The following is a 21,114-nucleotide window of genomic DNA, read 5'->3' on the forward strand; positions in this document are numbered from 1 at the left end:
TTCCTATATTCTTGCCCAGTCCTCCCTACCCCCAACCCCAAACATTTCAAGATTGCTACTAGATGGAAGCTGTAACTCTCAGTCTGTAAAAAATAGGGAAGATTTAGAATGTATAAAACTTGGTTAGTATGTTGTAGGAAGTTTGGTGAGGTTAAGGTTTCAAATGTGATTCTGGCAAGAATTGACCATATATAATTTGTTTTCTTTCGGGAAACATATAACAGTAATCTTGGGAAATTGGCTCCGTATTTCTTCTCCAGCTCATTATTAATGATATGAATGTTGTGTCTGGTAAGTGACACTCCACATTTTTTTAGTTTAGAAGTAAAAGTGTGCCCAAGAACTAAAGGCAGATGGCACCAACCTAAACATGGGATAGTCAGTGGTTCTTTGATGGGAGTCATTTTAGAGCATGATACTCATGTAAAAAATTCCTCATTGCTCCTGTGAGACATTGTGTGAAAGAATTAGGAGGCAGAGAAGGATCTGTAAAGCCAACCCCCATACTATTTCATTATTCTTAACACAAGCATGAACAGTAGGTGAAGATTTTTGATATAGATCCGTGAAAAATAAAAAGGTCATCATTTTACATTTAATCCAATGGATTTTGTCCAAAACGATGTTAGTAATGTGGACGAATCATACCATTCAAAAGGATCCCATTCTTAAAAAAAATGGTTTGGTCTCTCGTTTATTTCACAATATTTAAATGAGCTTCTCTGGTTTGATCCCCACGTTCCTCATTCTGTGTCGCTCTATTTTTATCAGGTTCTCATGTGAAAGTGATGGGATGAAGGAAGGAAATTATGTTTTGCAATCGTATGGAAGGATAAGGATAAAGCAGGAAAATTGTTTTGGTCCAATTTATACCAACAATTTCCAGATTATAGATCCCTTAACAGCAAAAATGCTTCAAGAAATTTGCTTCAGACACGCACATATTATTCTGCTTATTTCCATGTCAAATAAAAATAAAGGAAGGGTAGGCAAGGGAAATAAACATTTATTGACCCAGGCACTGAACTAGGTATTGTCAATAACAGGAATATAAATATAATGACCATATTATGCTGGGATGTCTAAGATTTTGTTTGGCAAGCATGATTTTTGGCGTGCAGAAAAAATGAAAATATTATGACAATAGCAGCATAATCTCCCACACTACTGACAAGGATTTAACTGTGCATGTTATTCCTTCAAAATAAAAGGAGGCAAATGAATAAATCCATGAAAACAGGAAGTACAGTGTGCAATAACCAAAGATTTACAGAATTAAAAATGCAAGACCAGTCAGCCTATAGTCCTCTATAATTCTTTAAGGCTAAAAAGACAAAAAAGTAGTCATTACAATAAGTACATCAAGAAATGTTTTTAAATAAAAAGAAGACTATTTCTGATATATGGCTGACTTTTCCCATACCATAATATATTTGATGGCTAAAATCAAATAAGGACAACATTTATTTCTAGGGGCATTAGGAAAATAAAATTGTGAAAAATATCATCACCATGGCTTAGGGTAACCATCTTGAGGTGACTCATTGTTAGGAAAAAATCTGCACTCTATGGTTTTGTTGGTTTTTCATCTGGGGACTTACTAAATATTCTTCTCAGTCTTCATTTGCCAGCCAGTTTTTATAAAATGTAAAAATGGTTATTGCGAAAACCTAGCCTAAAACTACAAAGTGGTGAATTAGAAGGTATATTTTCCCATAAAAAAATCAAGCCCAAACAACCCCCCAGCAACTCTTGTAACAATCACTTTGAATGTCCCACCTCATGTTGAAGAGTTTTGCTTGGTATTTTCTAGGGAAAGAGAAAAAGTGGAGGTAGTGATAGCCTTGAAAATATGGAACCTTTTACTATGATATAGTCTTTGCTTCAATATGGCTTTACATAAGACACAGATCGCACAACATTCTGGCTCTAGATTGCTGTGGTTTCCACATGAAACTGTTTAAATTGTTTAAAATGAATAATCAAACACAAAAGCAAGCCTCATGATGCAAATAACACTCAAGAAGTTATCAGGAGTCACATGAAGCAAAGCTGAGGGTTGACTTTTAAAGGGTTTGAATTGGACTCTAAACACTTAACACCCCAGACCAGCTGTACAATGGCATACGATACTAATTCCAGACAAAGCTTAAGAAAAAAATCAGTACATTCACAGTCTCAACAGAAATATATGATTACATTTTTTTCAGTTTTGTTTTACAGACACCATCATATTGAAATACATAAGGATAGATTATAAGTCATTATATAATTATTTTCATCTGTATTACATGATGAGTTTCACAACATAAGGAGTATATATTTCAATACATCATACAGTTTTGAACCACATAAAGCAATATAATATAAAATAATATAACAGTTATTTTAAATTCAGGAATGTCACATGACAAGTATATCAAATATGCTACTGAAAAACAGTCAAAGCATTAGATGTGATATCTTTCATTTCTAAACAATAAGCAGCTTTGAAGGAAGGACAGTAGGACAAGAAGGGGGGGGTAGTTACTTTTAAAAGTTCAAAATCATCTTATCAGAAATGTTGGAAAACAAATTATTTTTCAGAGGTATCTTTGCCATAGAGAGTTTTGATTTCAGATAACATAATTACAGGGTTTATTTTCTCCAGGATCTGAAATTTGCAAGGAAAAACTCAGACTGTATTTTTTTTTAACTCAGACTGTATTTTGAAGTTTATCCAGGTGAGGCATAATTTAACAGAACTCATAAAGGTTATTTTTCATATTACTACTTCACTACCTAAAGGTTTTTAGGGTGCACTGTCGTTTTTTTATTTAATCAGGACCAGGTAAAAAGTTAACGAATAGAATACAATGATCTAAGGGTCTCTCCATTCACTGATCACAGCCGCATAAACAGGATATGTCTGTCCACTTTACATGTCTCAGTGCTTCTTGAGATCAGAGCATAAATCAGAGGAATGGAGGTGGACAAGACAGTGGCAGGCATATGGTGTTGTGAATTATGGATATCTCTTAGCTATAAACTCAGAACACCGAAAAGATTACAGATTTACTTTGTCCAGTAAAATTTGCATTTAGCAGGCTATGGCTGGCATTTTGTGGAATCCTGAGATGCCTAAACCTCTGGAAATGTCCTATTTTCTATTTTTCTCCTTTCATTGGAATAGATACCATGATGGTCTCAGACCAAAAATCACCAACTGAAATACACAAGCCTAGGGAGAGAATTTCTATTTGATTATTTAACAGGAAATTGATGGCTAGAGTTTAAAGGACTTGCAAAAGGTCACATAGCCTGTTTAGTGGTAGCAAGGTGGCCTAGACCTGGAAATTGGGTGCTCCGCCCACACTACTCCAGCAACAATACTATTGTGCTTAAGCCAAACAGGCAGAACAAGGAATTCGTTCACTGAAGTACACATGAGGCTTTCATCAATGACAAATGCACGTTAGCAACACCGGGGATGGTAATCCAGAGTCATTTACATTTTCTTGCATGTGTGCAAGTTTCCACTGCATGCATTGTCCTTTTCAGGCCCAGGCATGCAATTCAAAGCCGTTCAAAAGCATATCAACATGTTTTAATTTTCTTATTATTAGTATTTTATTATTTTCAAAATATTTATTTGAGAGATAGAGAGGGAGAGAGAGAATGCACGTGCAAGCGAGGGAGGGGCAGAGACAGAGGGAGAGAGAATCCCAAGCAGCCTCCCCACTGTCAGCACAGGGCCCCATGTGGGGCTCGAACCCAAAAGCTGTGAGATCATAACCTGAGCCAAAATCAAGAGTCAGATGCTTAACTGACTGAGCCATCCAAACGCCCTCAATATATTTTTAAATTGAAGAGTATTAAATCACAGGGTGGCAGGCATATCCCCCAATCCTAGCCAGAGTCACTTTCTTATCAGACAAAGTTAAGTTGCACTATTCACATCAGCTCTGTGGTAATTCAGTTAAGCAATAAATTAAATCCACCAGTTACTGGTTGGACCTTAGACCATTCTGTCATTCCCTTTCTGGTTTCTCCAGTTATTTACAGAAAACAAGTAAAATTTACTTTCCAATCAATACACTTTTCTTGCAAAAAGAAAACAAATTTTTTAAAAATAAAAGTAAAGAAAGGCACTTTGTAAAATATGTACAAATCTGTTTCTTTCTTGTCTACACTAAGGAGATAGGGAAATGAATAAAGGCAGGACTTTCTGCAAGTGACCACAGTGGTGGAGAACCTCAAGAAAGAGCCAGATTTCCCCACAGCCAAATTGCATCCTGGAGTTAACTCACAGGATTCTCCAATTCAGTTGGGTCCTACGGGACAAGGGTCAAACCCTTTCACCTCATACAGGTGGTAAGGGATTGACCCACTTTGGACCAAACCAGTGAAAGCAAGTTTTTAGTACATACCCGCCTACCAGGATTGGTCTTAGGCACTTAGGAGAATGGACAGGGACGCAGCTGTCCCTGATAATAACTGTGCTCACATTGAGATGCTTTAAACCCGTTCGTTAAAACTGACGAGAGCACATTTTGGAGTTTGGGTTATAAGCTTCCAAAAAACACGCATTGACTAACCTGTCTCCATGTGCTTTGTAACTTGAATATTTAGGTGTTTGTTTTACAAAAATATGACTTTTTATAATTCAGAGCGTATGGCTCTTTAAACCAACCTCGCAGTAGTGGTTTATAGTTCCTCAGAAAGGAAAAAAAAATCAGCAGTCAGATATAAGAAAAGAGATTTGGGGCTGCTGGACTCAGCAAAAAATAAGCATAGTTTGATTCTGTAAAAGATTTTTTTTTTAAAATTAGAGCCTCATTCAATATGTCTTTAAAAAAATCTCATGCTTCTTCTCTCACATATATTTGCACATTATCTTAGACTACGATTCTGTACCTACATAATTTATAACGTGTGTGCAATATGTTAAGTCTGCCTGCAACTGATGATCTAAAAGTGGAAATGAAAAAAGCACATCACTGAAGAGTACTTATATTTCTATGATGAAGGGTGATTGTTTGGTGGCTTACTTAAGATCAAGGCGTTGGTTAAATTATCTTGCTGGAAAGTATTCAGTGAGTCATGGAATCAAGGAGCCAGAGTTTAAAAGGATATTAGAGACTGTTTGCCCAACATGTCCTTCAGAGGAAACTGAGGCCCAGAATAGGGAATTGTTCCGTCTAAGGCAACCTAATTAGGACAAGACCCCCCCCCCCCATTCTGCATCCTTCCATTGCATTGGCTGTCTCCTTGATAGAAAATATGCCACAAGATGAAAAAAAAAAAAAAAGGAACTTAGTTAAATAGAGTGTTAATTGACCAGAGAATTGTAACCTTGGCTTTACTTAATGAGTGGCTAATTGGGGTATTTTAGGGATTTAATTCAAGTGGAGACTTTAACCGTAACATTTTTTTCTTCACACACGCTGAATCGTATGTCAAAACAGATCAGTTTTGAATTTTCAAACTGTCAGAGTCATGATACACAGTTTAGAGAAGGATGGACTATTTTGTGAAAAGTTTGGTCTGGACTAGGTTTGAAAGGCAGAGTCTTTGGCAGAGTGCTTCCCAGGTGGAATATATTCCCTGGCCCTCTTTTTTTTTTTTTTTTTAACACTTTGTAAAAAATGTTTATTTTTGAGAGAGAGAGAGGAGAGAGCGTACATGAGAGGGGGAGGGGCAGAGAGAGAGAGGGAGACACAGAATCCGAAGCAGGCTCCAGGCTCTGAGCTGTCAGCACAGAGCCTGATGCAGGGCTCGGACTCATGAATGGTGAGATCACGATCTGAGCTGAAGTTGGACGCTTAACCAACAGAGCCACCCAGGCGCCCCTATTCCCATGCCCTTTTTAGAGTTGTGTGTACTTTGCAAGTCGTTCTCTATCATTATGTAAATTTAACCCCCAAATGGATTTTTCAAAAAGTATGCCTTCTCCTTATGAACAGTGTCATTCAGTGCAATTTAGACTTGACCTGTATTTCCAAGAGAGGATTGTTTCTATGCACTAATATAACCTTTAGTGGAAATGGTGACCTAGGGCAGTGCTTCTCAAACTTCATTGTGCACGTGAATCACCTGAGATCTTAGTAAAGGGCAGATTCTGATTCTGTAGGTCTGGGTCAGAGGAGCCGAGATTCTGCATTTCCAAGCAGCGCCCAGGTGAGATGCTGATTTAGCTGGTCCTCCAAGCATACTTTGAGTAGCAAGGACCTAGAGGACTGAATGCACACGGGCAACTTTCCCACAGGATACCTTCGCTCTTCTTGTTATTCTATACTGGGAGAAGAGGAACTCAGATCTATTTACTTTTGCAATTCTGGAAGCTAGCGACATGTTCACTTTCGAACATCCGGCCACCTCGGAGTCCACTTCCAGTGAGCATGGGGTTGCTGGGGTGTGATACTGAACTCATAGAGGTGAGCTCAAATTGACTATATCCAGCTAGTGAGTGAACAGAGAATGGGTCCGCCAGCAGGTGAAATGAAAAACAGAGGGAGGCTTTTTGATGAGTCATGAATGCTCTCTTCAAAATGGAGGGCCAGGCTTTGGACTGCTCTTGGGAAGGCTGCCCCTGGAGCAGACTTGGAGATTCTTACTTCCACACCTTGACCTTTATTCCTCTGCCAAGATTTCGCAAATGGATCTACTTCAGAGAGATACTAACTTCTGGCTTTGCTTAAATTTTCTTTGCTGCTCAAGATTTCTCAGAAGCAAACGAAACCAAACCCTCTCTCTAAAACAGTACGTGAGAGGTCACCACTCACCTTTTCATGGTGGTTTTATGAATATTCACCCAGAGAAGAGCAGAAAGCCCAGACAAGCCCTAAATCACAGAAGTAATTTATGGTCTGTGGAAAGCCCTAAAACTCTAGGCTGGCGACTGTTTCAAGTGTCATGGAGATAAAAAACGAATCAGATAAACTACACCATACTATGCTGGAAACTGAATTTAATCATTCACTTCGTAATCTTCAATGGACTTTGGGTTGGGATGGCATTTTCCTCCACAAACAGGGACTGCATATACTACTATGTACTGCAAATACTCATTATAACCTCATAGCAGAAAATACTGTACGCATTAAATACGTAAACAGTTGTACTGGGAAGATAGAAAATAGTCTTTTATTTTACCTAAGTGATAGAAAAATAGTCTTCAAAAATACATTGTGAAACTTATGGGTTTCTATTAAAGTAGAATTCATATGTACAGTAAGGCAGTATTTCCATTAGCATCCTGCTGTGATTATCTTTTAAATTAACGTTAGTCTTCCGGATTTTTTTTTTTTTTTTACCTAACAGAAGACTAGGGGGTTTAATAAATTATCTCGTGTGCTGAAATGAAACAGGAAAACATTTTAGAAGAATTTACCACACGAAACTCATTTACCTGTAATGTAAGAAAATTCCATTTTCCAAAACTATATTCTCTAGAGGCTTTAGGATAAAATACAATTTAGGGGGGGAAACCCACGCTTAATAAATTCAAACCATTTTAAGAAAAAATTGGAGGCATCATTTTGGTTTGCATATTGGCAATGTATCACTAAGGTGATAGGAACTGATGTAAACAATTTGTCAGGTGTTCTGGAATGCATTTTCTTTAAATGTGTTCGGTTCATCCTAATAAAACGAGAGAGGAGTGCAAAGGTCAAGTAAAGGTCAAACAAAGGTCAAGCGAAGGTTCGTTGGTTTTCAAAAGTGGTTTTCATGGCATTTGTCTCTCACACCTGTCATCTTCCTGTGGTAAACAACCGTGACTCTCTCATTTCCTTTTGTCACACACCAAACCGTGAAAGTCTCTTCCAGAGGATATACGTGTCGGTACTGTCCCTCGAGAATACTAAACGATGCGCTTTTATTTCATTGAACACGTAATTTTATAACTAATAGCAAAAAGTAAATGTACAAATCACAGGAAGCAAAGCGATTTGTTCTGGAATCAGCTGTTGGAGAAAGAGGCAGCTGGTTGAAAATGGAGCATGAAAACGAATGAACTGTGGGCTGTATAGTGTCAATCTAACCACGCTCTGGAGCATTCTCTAGGAGAGTGCATTTCCTGTACTCTGTAGTGTTACCTGAAAAAAAGTCACATTTTAACCAATTGTTCCATTAATCAAGCTATCACTGAAAGGAGTGCATAACACATGTGGGATCCAGGTAATCCAACCCACCCTGCTGGAGTCCACAGTTGCTTGGTGCCGACGTGAAGGAGGCCAGGTCTTCTTCAGCTTGATTCGGTTGAAGGGGCGGTGGAGCCCCCTTGGCTGGTTCTTCAAATGAAGCCAGGTTTTGAGCTTGCGGATCCTGCACTAACACCAGGATGTTGTTATCCATCACCCTGGACACCTTGGCATACTCCTTACTGGTTTCAGGAGTGCTGGGCTTGTCTGTCTGGTTGCCGTTCTCCTTCTGTTTTGGGAGCAATGATAGTGCTCCATCTTTGTTAACTTTGTGAATCTCCACATAATCCAAGGGTTTCACAGAGATCAAAGAGGTTTTCTCCCGGGTCAACAGCCATGCTGTGCCTTGGTCAGTCTTGGAATGGAAGCTTTCCACTGCCCTCTGCTCAACTGCCACTTTCTCCCCTCCAGTCTCAACATTTTTTGAAGATCTTAAAGCATGTGTGTCTGTTTTGTCCAACGAAGTGGCCGATGCACCTGCTGGGCCCATGGCCAGCTTGCACACATCAGCAATGTTGTGGTAAGAAGATCTGGGGCTGGGATGGCTGGGGGGCTGTGGTAAAGGCCATGTTGAAGATTTGGATCCATTGGCAGGGAAAGAGGGGATTTTGCCTTCCAAGCTTGTGCTCTGGGGGTCCCAGGTGCGGGTAGCATTTGTCTGGGGATTCTCTGGCTTCTCAATGCCCTCAGGAGTGTTAAATGTGGAGGGATTTGCCCGGGCTTCCTCACACTTTTTAGACAAAAGGGAAGGGCTGTCGCAACTGCCCCGGCCAGAGTCACTGTCTGGGTCCAGGGGTGTGGGCTTCCTATCTTGACCCGGGTGTTCTTTTGAAAGGGCTGGCATCAGCTGCTGGTCCTCACTGTCATCCACTTCTAAAAACTCCACCAGTAAGTCCTCACAGTCAGAAGTGGGAGGGAAGTCTTGGCACCCCAGGGCACTCAGCAGTTCTTCAGACTTGCCCTTCTATTCAAACACAGACACAAGGAGAGATGGCCGTTAGCTTCCTGACATTCCATGTCGACATCACAGCCAAGCCAGTGGTCATGACTATGGGCAAGTGGGACGTGCTAACGGCCTAGCAGAATTCCCCAAATGTTAGATGTTTGTGTACCAGGCTATTTATAACCACCTCCTGGGCTACTACTCACCTCATAGTTTTCTTTCAGTCAATTCATGATTTTAACTTAGTTTCTCCCTAAGCCATAATGATTATGAGTTCAACTGGCAGGTAGTATATGCACAAATAATAAACACATGCCTAACAAATAAGAGGTTTGTGAAACATGAAATCCACAGTGCTCACGCATGGCTTCAGTGCTCTGGGACCCACTGGCCCTGAGATCTGGTTGCTGGCCTCCTAACCAAGTCCACCACCTTCTGGAGTCTGGCAGTAGTAAGCAGATTTTCATCCCTCCTTGCTGTTCCAGTCTCCTCCCTCTCCTCCTTTTTGTTCTCCTCCTTCTCCCCTTCCTCTTCTTCTGGCTTCCTTTTCTTTCCCACTCTTCTTCCTGATCCCTTGACTTAGATCAGGCACTGGTGCCCAAGTCTTGACTCTATCCCTTATTAAAGGGTATTGACTTTGGATGAGCTGCTCTACGGTCCTCACTTTCTCCATCTGTAAAATGGAAGTAATAGTACCTATCTGGGAGTTCTTTTGAAGATCAGGGTACTGTGATTAAGAATGTGAAAACAAATTTTTTTTGTAACCCAAACAGTAGTTATTTTATTATTCCATTTCTGTGGCTATAAGGTCAAATTTCAAGTTAGACAGCAGTTAATTTACTTAGTTGAGAAGTTCATGCTGGTTCTATGAAGGTCAGTACTAGAGACTAGATAGTGGGGTAAGAGCACTGGGCCAAGAGCCCAAATTCTGGGGCTCTAATTCCTTCTCCGATATTTGCAATCAAACTGAGTATAGTCAAGCCAAATTCTCTGGGACTCACTTATCACATTCTTGCATTGCTGGTCTCACGGTGGCTGGGTCAAGTGATGTAATGCAGATCATTGCTTTTAGGCACAACAGTGTTAAGATTGAGTCCAACTGAAACTATATATTTCAATCTGGACAGAAGTTTAAAATGATGTAACCCCTCTTTTTATTCAAAACACTTGAATTTAATTCCACCTTGAATCAGTCTAGGCAGGGCCTGGCAAACACGAGCCCACTGTACTGATCCGGTTTCGACTGAACGCTCTCAAAATGAACAATTACAGCAGGATATTGCAATCATGTGAAGAACATTCGAGTGAAAGCTTTAGCCCACGTATGACAAGGGAGGTGGTGGTGGGTCCCTGTTTTGTATTAAGTAAGACATTTACCCTTTTTCTTAATTGATTAATTGTGCAAAATGTTTATTTCTGTGCTTATGAGCATACACACCTGGTAGGCCTAGCAAGCATTATTATGTATCTTCATGTTTTCTTGGCTTTCTCTCCCAAAGGTAAGTACTCTCATGCCTCCACCCAGCTTTCTGTAAACACACTTGCTGAAGAGCAGGGACCCGCTGGGCAGGGACTGAGCTGGCCAGGCTGAACGGATGGGAATTGTGTGTGCATGTGTAAAGGTAATCATTGCAAAGCAGAGGGTCATACTACATTCCCCACTTTTGCCACTTACCTCCAGCAGATGAGTATCAAATCCTTTTATTTTTGGCCCAGGAACTGGTGGAAGGATGCAGGTCACCATGCTATAAAATAATTTGTGAAAAAGAATAGATGACTCACCTTCTCACTTTGTGATTTTTGAAAGATTAGTATCCTCTCCAAATAGCTGCTACAGACTATGGTAGATAGGAGTTAGACTCCTGGGGCTCCACGAGACTAACAATCAATGGTGAAGGCAATCATTTTAAGGGCTTGCATCACAATTAGCTCTGGCTAATAGAGGACGCTGATTCTGAAATTAGTGGATTACTTGAATTTCTTGCTTCTCTTGATTTTAGTTGCTCCTAGAAGATTTTTACTACTTCATAACTGGGAGCCTCAGTCTGATGGAAAGAGCACCAGCTTCAAAGGAGACCGTTCTGCTACTTTTGCTATCACTGATAGAAGGTTTTTTTGTGGGTGAACACATTGCAGCTAATGGCTTAAATGAAGTGCTTGAATTATCTGTAGGTTTCTACTATTTTTATACAGTATTTTTTGCCACAATCCCTGACAACCATGATGGGGAGGAAGGATGATAGACAGTAAAGTACCTATGGCTTTTCAAAGCCACTGCCACGACCATAATCAGACAGATGACAGCAGAAAGAACAGCCACAAAGATCCACACAATGGTATCTTTCATGGTGACATCTAAAAAGCAAACAGTCAGAAAGCTTTGATCACATCAAAGCATCATTAAAAATAAACAAACAAAACTAATAAGCACAAGTTTTATTTTTAAATTTTTTTTTCCAACTTTTTTTTTTTTATTTATTTTTGGGACAGAGAGAGACAGAGCATGAACGGGGGAGGGGCAGAGAGAGAGGGAGACACAGAATCGGAAACAGGCTCCAGGCTCCGAGCCATCAGCCCAGAGCCTGACGCGGGGCTCGAACTCACGGACCGCGAGATCGTGACCTGGCTGAAGTCGGACGCTTAACCGACTGCGCCACCCAGGCGCCCCAGAAGCACAAGTTTTAAACAAAAGAGTCCCCCTCCCCTTACCTACACCTCTTTTGATTTGAACAGCAATCCAAATAGAGTAGCATCGATGACAGGTTTAATTTTTATTATTAAATTTTAATAGTGTGTATATTTCACAGTACTCTATAAACTTCAAAATCCCTTTACATATTATTTTATTTGATCCTTAAAGAGGAAATTCAAGGTCACATGATCTGTTGCAGTAATAATAATAAAGGCTGTCACTTACTAAGTTCTTACTAAAGCCATCCATGGTGTTAAGCTTTTTACATACATTGTCTTGTATGTAATGACGACACGGAGGCCGGAAGAGTGATTTCCCCATGAGCATGTAAACTATAAAATTGTAGTCGGGATTGCAACTCAGGCCTTCTGCTTCCAAACCCGGTGCTTTTATTTATTTAATAAGAGAGAGGGCTGAATGAGATGCATGTGTGAATCTGATGACCCACAGTTCAGTGTTCTTTCCAGTATGCCAAGCCAATGCAAGCCCTGATACTTTGGCCAGGCAAGTTGTCAGTAGAGGTAGGCTTTGTCACGTGGTTCTGAGTAAGACTTTAACCTCACTGAGCTTCAGTTTCCTCACTTTTAATTCCTGATGGTAATCGTATTCTCTCTGAATACCCGAGAGGGTTGGAAGGGCCCAAACTTTCCAACCCTGGTATGGTTTATGGTTCATAAACCATAACACACTTTAGAAATGCAAGATGAATCATTCTGTTGTGAAGCAGAAGCCCCCATGGTTAATGGCACTTGGAATTGAGTGCCTTTTACATACTGTACCTCTGCATAGAGACCAAGATGTAACTGACATCACAGACTGAAAATTGGGCTCATGCCTTTGAGATGGCATACCACTTTACAAATTTGGGGACAACTAGATGATGACCTTGACCAAATTATAGGGATAGGGTAGATGGGGAGGGCAGAATGACTGAGCATGAAGACATTCCAAGCCTATGTTTGCAGCCTTATTCTAGAAACTGGTCTTCACTGACAGTGACCCAGAGAGCAGTGCCACACTTTCAAATGTTTTTGTATTGGATGGAGAGATGATAAACCCACCTCTACTTATTTTTCTGGCTAAGGCTTAACATAGTTTCTCTGTTAGTTGTTATTACATGCAAATTTACTAAATTCTTTCTGTTTTAAAAATATTTTGGAGTAGGGGCACCTGGGTGGCTCAGCTGGTTAAGCGTCCAACTCTCGATTTCAGCTCAGGTCATGATCTTGCAGTTAGTGAGTTTGAGGTCCACGTGGGGTTCTATGCTGACAGTGCAGAGCTACTTGAGATTCTCTCTCTCCCTCTCTCTCTGCCCTTCCCCTTCCTGTGTGCACTTGTGCTCTCTGTCTCAAAAATCAATCAATCAATCAATCAATAATTAAAAAATATTTCGGAGTGTATGCAAAAGGGAGCCAAGACACTCACCATTAGGTATCTGAATGGAGCTCTCTGGGCTCCACTCACTCCAAAATCCATGGTCTGGCTTGCAGCGAACCTGGACAAGGTATTTCTGTCCTGGATATAAGCTGAGAATCTTAAACTGAGTCTGCTGCCCAGCAAAATGAGTCTATAGAGAAACAAGGAAAACAAGGAAGTCACTCTAACTTGTGTGATGCTTCTTCATAGACTTTCCTTCTAGATAACTGACTGTTGGAGAACTGAGACCAACGAACTAGATTTTCTAAAGAAATCTCTGTTCTCACCATTCCACCCTCTTGGCCCATCTTTTCCTCCTTGCTTTGCTCACACAAAAAGTAACGGGTTTTCTGTCTCTCCATTTGGAGCTCTCTGTCAGAAAGGCAAATATTCTGCCTCCTATCTTCTACCCCCTTCTAAATTCTACTTTATGGAAGACAACCATTTAGTAAAACTGGAAAATTGTTATTTTGTAAACCCTAATGACTTCATTGATTTAAGGATCACCACTTGGTGTAAAACTACTAGATGAAAGAGAACGGGACCTTCAGGATGTTGAAACAATATTGTACAAATGAAACATAAATTTACAATCAAGGGATCAGGTTGTCATCTCTCTAATCCCAGAGTCAGTTTTAGCATCAGGTACAGTGGGTTTACCAGATGATTTCCATCTCCTTGTATGATGCAATATGAAGCAAATAATATCACCTCTGAAGTTCTCTTGCTGAAAATTGTTCCACCTGAATAATCAGATTTTTAGATCTAATGGTCTGGGTCCAGGAAATACAGGGGCAGAGAAAGTAGCTAAATGACCTCACAGAGAACTCATCAGACAAATACAAAAGGTGGGACACTCTATGGGACAAGTGGCCCAGTCTCCTGAGCACGTTGAGACCAAAGGGACATAACAACCAGGATGTAACAATGTGTGTTCTTGGAGTGGATTGCGGTTTGGACAAACTAGCTTCTACAGACATATTTTGAAGCAATTGGGGGGAATTAAAATATGGACTGGCTATTAAATGATATTAAGGAATTTTAATTAATTTTCTATGTGTGATCCTATTATGTTGGCTATGTTTGGAAATGCTCCCATTAAAAATTTTATCATTGCTAGTGGGTTTGGAGTATCTTTTTTTTTAAAGCTTAAGCATACTTAACATACAGCATTATATTAGTTTCAGGTGTACAATATAATGTTTCAATCATTCTATACATTAGTCAGTGCTCATCACAATAAGTGTACTCTTGACTCCCTCTATTTTACCCATGTCCCACCCACCTCTCCTCTGGCAGCTACCAGTTTGTTCTCTGTAGTTTAGAGTCTGTTGTTTTGTTTGTCTCTTTTTTCTTTGTTCATTTGTTTTGTTCTTTAAATCCACATATGAGTGAAATCAAATGTTCCCTTTTTGAAAGAGACATATACAAAAATATTTTAGAGTGAACTATTAAAATGCCTATAATTTACAGTATTATTTCTTTCCACTGAAGTATTTGAAAGTGAATAAAAATACCATTGACCATGAAGTATTTGAAAGTGAATAAAAATACCATTGACCATGAAGTATTTGAAAGTGAATAAAAATACCATTGACCATGAAGTGGTTACACTGAGGTTGTTTTCCTCCTACTTAGTGCCATGTAGGTACACTCACGAGTGTCTTAATCTAAGATATCCTGAGGGAAGTGGGTTGGAAATCTGGTGGAAGAGGATGTTCAGTGCAAGGAACTAGCCCTAGAGAGCTATGAAGATGAGTTCCCATCAACCCCAGTGGAGGGGAGAAGGCACTTCCACATCTGACTAGGTCACATCAGCATCAAGAGGGCAACATGGTTGCCCAATAATGAGGAAGAATCATCTATTCTCAATTGTGAGGGCTTCAACTTTGCCAAGGACCTGGTTCCTTCCAAAAGCTTCTAGTTGACTCACCTCCCACTCAGTGGCTTTCTCGGGTTTTAATCGAATTTCGTACTGGAGTGTGAGCCAACCAGATCTTACATCAACCAGGGTGGGTGGGAACCATTTCATCCACAGATATGGTTTTTTGTCTTCTGGCTGTTTTAATTCCAAAGTCAGGTTCACAGGAGGGTCTGGTTCAACTGTAGATATGAAAGAAACTACATATTTAGTAAAAGTAGCATTTGAACACAGAACTATATGACTTAAAGGCAGCTTTCTCTACTATTTCACTCCACCATGGTTATGAGACTCTTTGCATTTGGTATCAGGTGCTGGTAAGAAGAACTGAGGTTAGGTTGAAGCAAGAAAGATGTAAAATTTAAGGAGGCACAAATGACCAACAAGCACAGGAATGATGCTCAAAAGTCATTGGGAAATGCAAGTCAAAACCACAATGAGAGAGCAGTTCATACCTGCTAGAATGGCTAGAATTCAAAAACTGAAAAATAACAAGTGTTGGGAAGAACATTAGAGAAGTTGGAACCTTCATACATTGCTGATGGGAATGTAAAATGGTATAGCCATTGTACAAAAAAGTCTGGAAGTTACTTAGAAACTTAAATATAGTATTACCGTGTCATCAATTTCACTCCTAGGTATATACTCAAAAGATATGAAAGCAGGTGCTCACTGCAAAGGAAACAATCAACAAAACTAAAAGGCAACCAATGGAATGGGAAAAGATATTTGCAAATGATGTATCAGACAAAGGGCTAGTTAAATCTATAAAGAACTCACCAAACTCCACACCCGAAAAACAAATAATCCAGTGAAGAAATGGGCAGAAGACATGAATAGACACTTCTCTAAAGAAGACATCCAGATGGCCAACAGGCACATGAAAAGATGCTTAACGTCGCTCCTCATCAGGGAAATACAAATAAAAACCACACTGAGGTATCACCTCACGCCAGTCAGAAGGGCTAAAATGAACAAATCAGGAGACTATAGATGCTGGTGAGGATGTGGAGAAATGGGAACCCTCTTGTACTGTTGGTGGGAATGCAAACTGGCGCAGCCACTCTGGAAAACAGTGTGGAGGGTCCTCAAAAAATTAAAAATAGATCTACCCTATGGCCCAGAAATAGCACTGCTCGGAATTTACCCAAGGGATACAGAGTGCTGATGCATAGGGGCACCTGTACCCCATTGTTTATAGCAGCACTTTCAACAATAGCCAAATTATGGAAAGAGCCTAAATGTCCATCAATTGATGAATGGATAAAGAAATTGTGGTTTATATATGCAATGGAATACTACGTGGCAATGAGAAAGAATGAAATATGGCCCTTTGTAGCAACGGGGATGGAACTGGAGAGTGTGATGCTAAGTGAAATAAGCCATACAGAGAAAGACAGATACCATATGTTTTCACTCTTATGTGGATCCTAAGAAACTTAACAGAAGACCATGGGGGAAGGGAAGGGAAAAAAAAAGAGAGGGAGGGAGGCAAACCATAAGAGACTCTTAAAAACTGAGAACAAACTGAGGGTTGATGGGGGTTGGGAGGGAGGGGACGGTGGGTGATGGGCATGGAGGAGGGCACCTGTTGGGATGAGCATTGGGTGTTGTATGCAAACCAACTTGACAATAAATTTCATATATAAAAAAAAGAAAGCAGGTGCTCAAACAAAAATTCCTGCCTGAGTGTTCATAGCATACTACTTATAGTATCCAATAGGTGGAAACAACTCAAACATCCATCAGTTGATGATGGGTTAATATTCACATAACGGAAGACTCTTCTGCCATAAGAGGGGAGGAAGTACTGACATATGCTAGACTATAGATGAATCTTGAAAACATTAGACTAAGTGAAAGAAGCCAGACACAAAAGGCCATATACTATCTGATTCCATATGTTTGAAATTTCCAGAATAGGCAAATCTATAGAGACAGAAAGCAGATTAGTGATTGCTCTGGAGTTGGGGTAGAGTGGGAAATCCAGAGTAACTGGTTAATGGGTATGAAGTTTCCATGTGGAGTGGTGAAAATATTCTGGAACTAGATAGTGATGGTCATTGCAGAACACTGTGAATGAACTAATACCACTGGATTGAACATTTTAAAATGAGTACAAAGGTGAGTTTTGTACTCTGTCTCAAAAAATTAAGGAGGCACTTACTCTGAGGTTCCTTTAAGTACAGGTCTGTGAATCCCTCCTTAAGAGTGAGGTGCCTTGGATACCAACTTGTCTTCCCCTAATCTCAGTCCTGCTGGTCAGTAATATTTTCTCTATTCATTTATTACCTTCTCAAATAATTCTCCATGCCAGGTTTGGGATGTGCGTGTTAACTATAGTGTTTTGGCATTATAATCTACAGTTACCTAAAAAAGTGAACTCTGGAAAATTTGCCACCAATCCTAATGCTTATTTGTTACTAAGTAAATAACTAAGGGTGATTGTACTTCCTGAAAGGATGATATGTACTTACTAAACAAACATCATCTACAAAGGTTTTAAGCTAAACGTAATACTGAGAAACGCCTCTGATCAAAAACTATTTGGGGCGCCTGGGTGGCGCAGTCGGTTAAGCGTCCGACTTCAGCCAGGTCACGATCTCGCGGTCCGTGAGTTCGAGCCCCGCGTCGGGCTCTGGGCTGATGGCTCAGAGCCTGGAGCCTGTTTCCGATTCTGTGTCTCCCTCTCTCTCTGCCCCTCCCCCATTCATGCTCTGTCTCTCTCTGTCCCAAAAATAAATAAATGTTGAAAAAAAAATTAAAAAAAAAAAAAAACTATTTGTACAAAACTGCCAACAAAATGTTTACGACGAATCCTTTAAAGCAAAGTTGCTCAACCTCAGCATTATGTATTTTGGACCAGATCCTTCTTTGTTGGCAGTGGGGTGTGTGTGTAGGATGCTGAGCCTTCGCAGCGTTTCTGGCCTCTGCCCATTAAACATCAGTAATTCCCTCAACCCTCCTCTCCAGGTTGCACTATGTGGAGATGTTTCCTGTAATTGCTAACTATCCTGCGGGGGGCAAAACAGTCGCCAGTTGGGAATCACTCCTTTCAAGTGTCTTCAACATCGCTAAATATTATTCAATGGCAGTAACAAGATCAACAACAACACAATCTATTTCTGAGACATTATCTGCCAATATTGTCATTCTGTGCTGCAGGTTATCACTGGATGAGACTCCAGCTGATAGAAAATGTACTGTAGTGCACACTGATTTTTAAATGAACTTCTATGGCCTGTTACCAGCACTGGATGCTGCAGGGTCATGGGAGGATTTGACCCTCCCCATAGGAAGAGAGTTCCATAAACCCTCCTTCCATTGTTTTGGAAAATACGGCCCAACACTTTTTTCACCAGAGAATTTGTTTTCCAGAGCCCATGTGAAATCGATGCCCTCATTGATTTCACTTTTTAAAGGTCCTACTCTTTAGTGATTCCATTTTTTTGTGAACGCTCTCATTATAGCAACTGCTCATTTCAGAACTTTTTTGTTTTTGCTGTTTTGCCCTCACATGTTAAAAATGTAAGAAAAAGCCCACGACAAAGGAATTAGTTGGCACTTAGTATCTTAAAGGCTTCATATCTCAAGTAATGTATATGACTAGAATTTAATTTATTCCTACTTGCCAGTGGGGTTGCCTTTCTGAGTTTCGTAAACTAAGATCGAATTCAGTTCCCAGCCCATGCTCATTCCAATGATTTGCTGCAGGAAGAAAATATTCAAGCGTGTACTGGTTGGTGTTGGAAGCTTTTCTAGTTTTTAAGGATAAGCCACTGATACGATACCAATGGGATGATATATATGCAAGTGAACACTTGAGAACTCTATTCCGATTTTCCTTCTTGAGTGGTGGTAGGTAAATCAGGAAGACTTGGGTAACCATGAGCCCAATTAGCTATTCCCTAGATTCTTACCCAAGATGAGGGCTGAACTCAGGCCTGGCCAAGCCATCTCTTGTCCTAAGATTCCCTTTGTCACCCTTGCTAAACCATCCAGGCCACTACAGTTATGCCTAGTTGTCCTGTAGCTCACTGCTGATCATGCAAAGCAAGAAGCAGCTCTCAGGTTGGCTTTGTTTCGCTTTGCTAATGACTTCTCCAAACTTTGTGCTTGTGATCTTGGCCTTCAGACTGCTCTTCAAGTATTCACTCCCCAAATTATTTATTTTTGAAATAATGGCTCCAGTTGCTGAGCACACGTATACTGAAAATTGAATCTGGGGCAAGTCAGTTGGAGTAATTCCTTGGATACAGAAGCAGATGAACACCTCCTGAGAGCTGCTATTCTGTGGGGTAGCTCTGTCTTCCCTTGGGAGGGACAAAATAAGAGAGAAGGGGACATTGGTTGCAGGAGGAGGGCTGCAGGGAAGCATAGATAGAACATTCCTTCTGGATGCAAGAGGATGGGAAGAAGGGTCAAGGGAAAGCACAGAAACACAAGGATCCCGAGGGCCAGTCCTACTGCTATGAATGACTCAGTTAAAGTTGGTTTGAAAAACTCAGTTGAGCAGGGTATTGTAAGTTTTCTCATCTTTCTTTTGTGGGACGCGTGCAAAAGCCAAGAAGACTCAAACTGAGTTTGACTACTGGCAAATCCATAACGGAGTAACAAATTCCTTACCTGTCGCCCTTCCCCTTACCTATGTAAGTCACGTCCACATAACGTGGATCCGAGGAAGTGCTTCCCATCTGGTTTGTGGCATTTATTGTGATGATGTACATTGTCCAGATGGAGGTGTGCTTCTTGTTGAAGTAACAGGAATTGGGGCCACTGGTTGTGTAGTCTGGACATTCATGTGTGAGTGTCTCTCTGCAATGAGTGATATATTAGCAGTGAATAAGAAAGTAGTAAAAAGAGTTTAGTCTTTTTCTTTTCCTATTTATTTATTTATTTTTATTTTTTAGTCTTTTTCTGAATAGATCATTAACACTGGCTGTTGAGGATCAGATGTTCCAATGCAAATACCAGAGCTAAGGAATGGCTCCCCCAACATCTGTGTCCTGCCCATGTCAGCTGGGAGTGAGACAGGAAAGAGGGTGCTGGGGATGGTGGTAGAAGGGTTACGTCAGGTCCCCAGGGACCCTGCTTCTCACCGTCACTTCCCTTCGGCAGGTTTTTGTGGGCTTTGTGATTTGTGCCCCTTGCCAATAAACACTTGCGCTTTCAATGGCCAAGGTGCCACTCTACTCAGAGAATGGCCACTGGGCCATCTCAGGAAATGGGACTTTCCCCCTTACACACACCCTGCGGGTTGTGCACACGCGGCATTTCTTGCACGTAGGTGTTGAGTCACATTTCATTAACAAAAGATGAAAGAGGATAAAAATTGATGTCGGTGTAGTTCAGACTGCACTAAGTCAACAACAGAGGCAAGTGACTCAGAAAAGAGAGAGTTCAGGACCAGGTGGCTCACTGGGCTGCTCACATTTAGACTTCACAGCCTCACTGCAAGACCCGCCACAAGGTGTGAAGGTGTATTTGATTTCGGTCACCTGTGTGAGTTCCCGAAATCTATTTACATGTACCCTCCTTTGGGTCCCAGAAGGGATGACAGCTTTGTGTCCAACAAAGTGCAGTCCTTGGGAGGTGGGCCAGCTGTTGCAACCACAGGACTACAGCCCTCCCGGGATTTCCAGAAAGGTTTCATTATGAGTAAAACAAAATCTTCCCCTGGAGATGACCTTGTTCAGCCCTCACTGAAACCTTAGCTCCAAATACACCCTCTGGACGATCCTGGATCCTGGATCAGCAAACGCTAAGGAAAAGTCCTTACCTTCCTTTGCTTTGAGGGCTCTTTACTTGGTCACAAAACAAGTTAGAAAACCTAACGTTACCATGGTTGTTAAGGATTACATGATAATCCTCTTATATCGCAAAAGTAACAATTACTAAAAGCAAATTACACATGGTACAAGGTTTACTGATAAGCATCTAAAATTAATGAGCACTCAGG

At 40.6% G+C, this 21,114-nt stretch overlaps 1 protein-coding gene across 4 annotated transcripts in view; it reads right to left on the reverse strand.

The window, feature by feature from the left end:
• Positions 1–986: 986 nt before the first annotated feature.
• PRLR (prolactin receptor) overlaps positions 987–21,114 on the reverse strand; it is a 166,793-nt gene continuing 146,665 nt past the window's right edge. For all 4 annotated transcript variants that reach the window (XM_025924319.2, XM_086676933.1, XM_086676926.1 and 1 more), the window contains 6 exons: positions 19,801–19,970; positions 15,168–15,337; positions 13,244–13,385; positions 11,382–11,481; positions 10,802–10,871; positions 987–9,147 (listed from right to left, as the gene is read on the reverse strand). In XM_025924319.2, coding sequence (XP_025780104.1) covers positions 8,125–9,147; positions 10,802–10,871; positions 11,382–11,481; positions 13,244–13,385; positions 15,168–15,337; positions 19,801–19,970 — 1,675 coding nt within the window. In that variant the 3' untranslated portion in view covers positions 987–8,124. The remainder of the gene's footprint in view (positions 9,148–10,801; positions 10,872–11,381; positions 11,482–13,243; positions 13,386–15,167; positions 15,338–19,800; positions 19,971–21,114) is intronic.

Source organism: Puma concolor, chromosome A1, assembly GCF_028749965.1.
Source record: "Puma concolor isolate L17-30 chromosome A1, mPumCon1.1.hap2, whole genome shotgun sequence".
Classification (NCBI taxonomy): domain Eukaryota; kingdom Metazoa; phylum Chordata; class Mammalia; order Carnivora; family Felidae; genus Puma; species Puma concolor.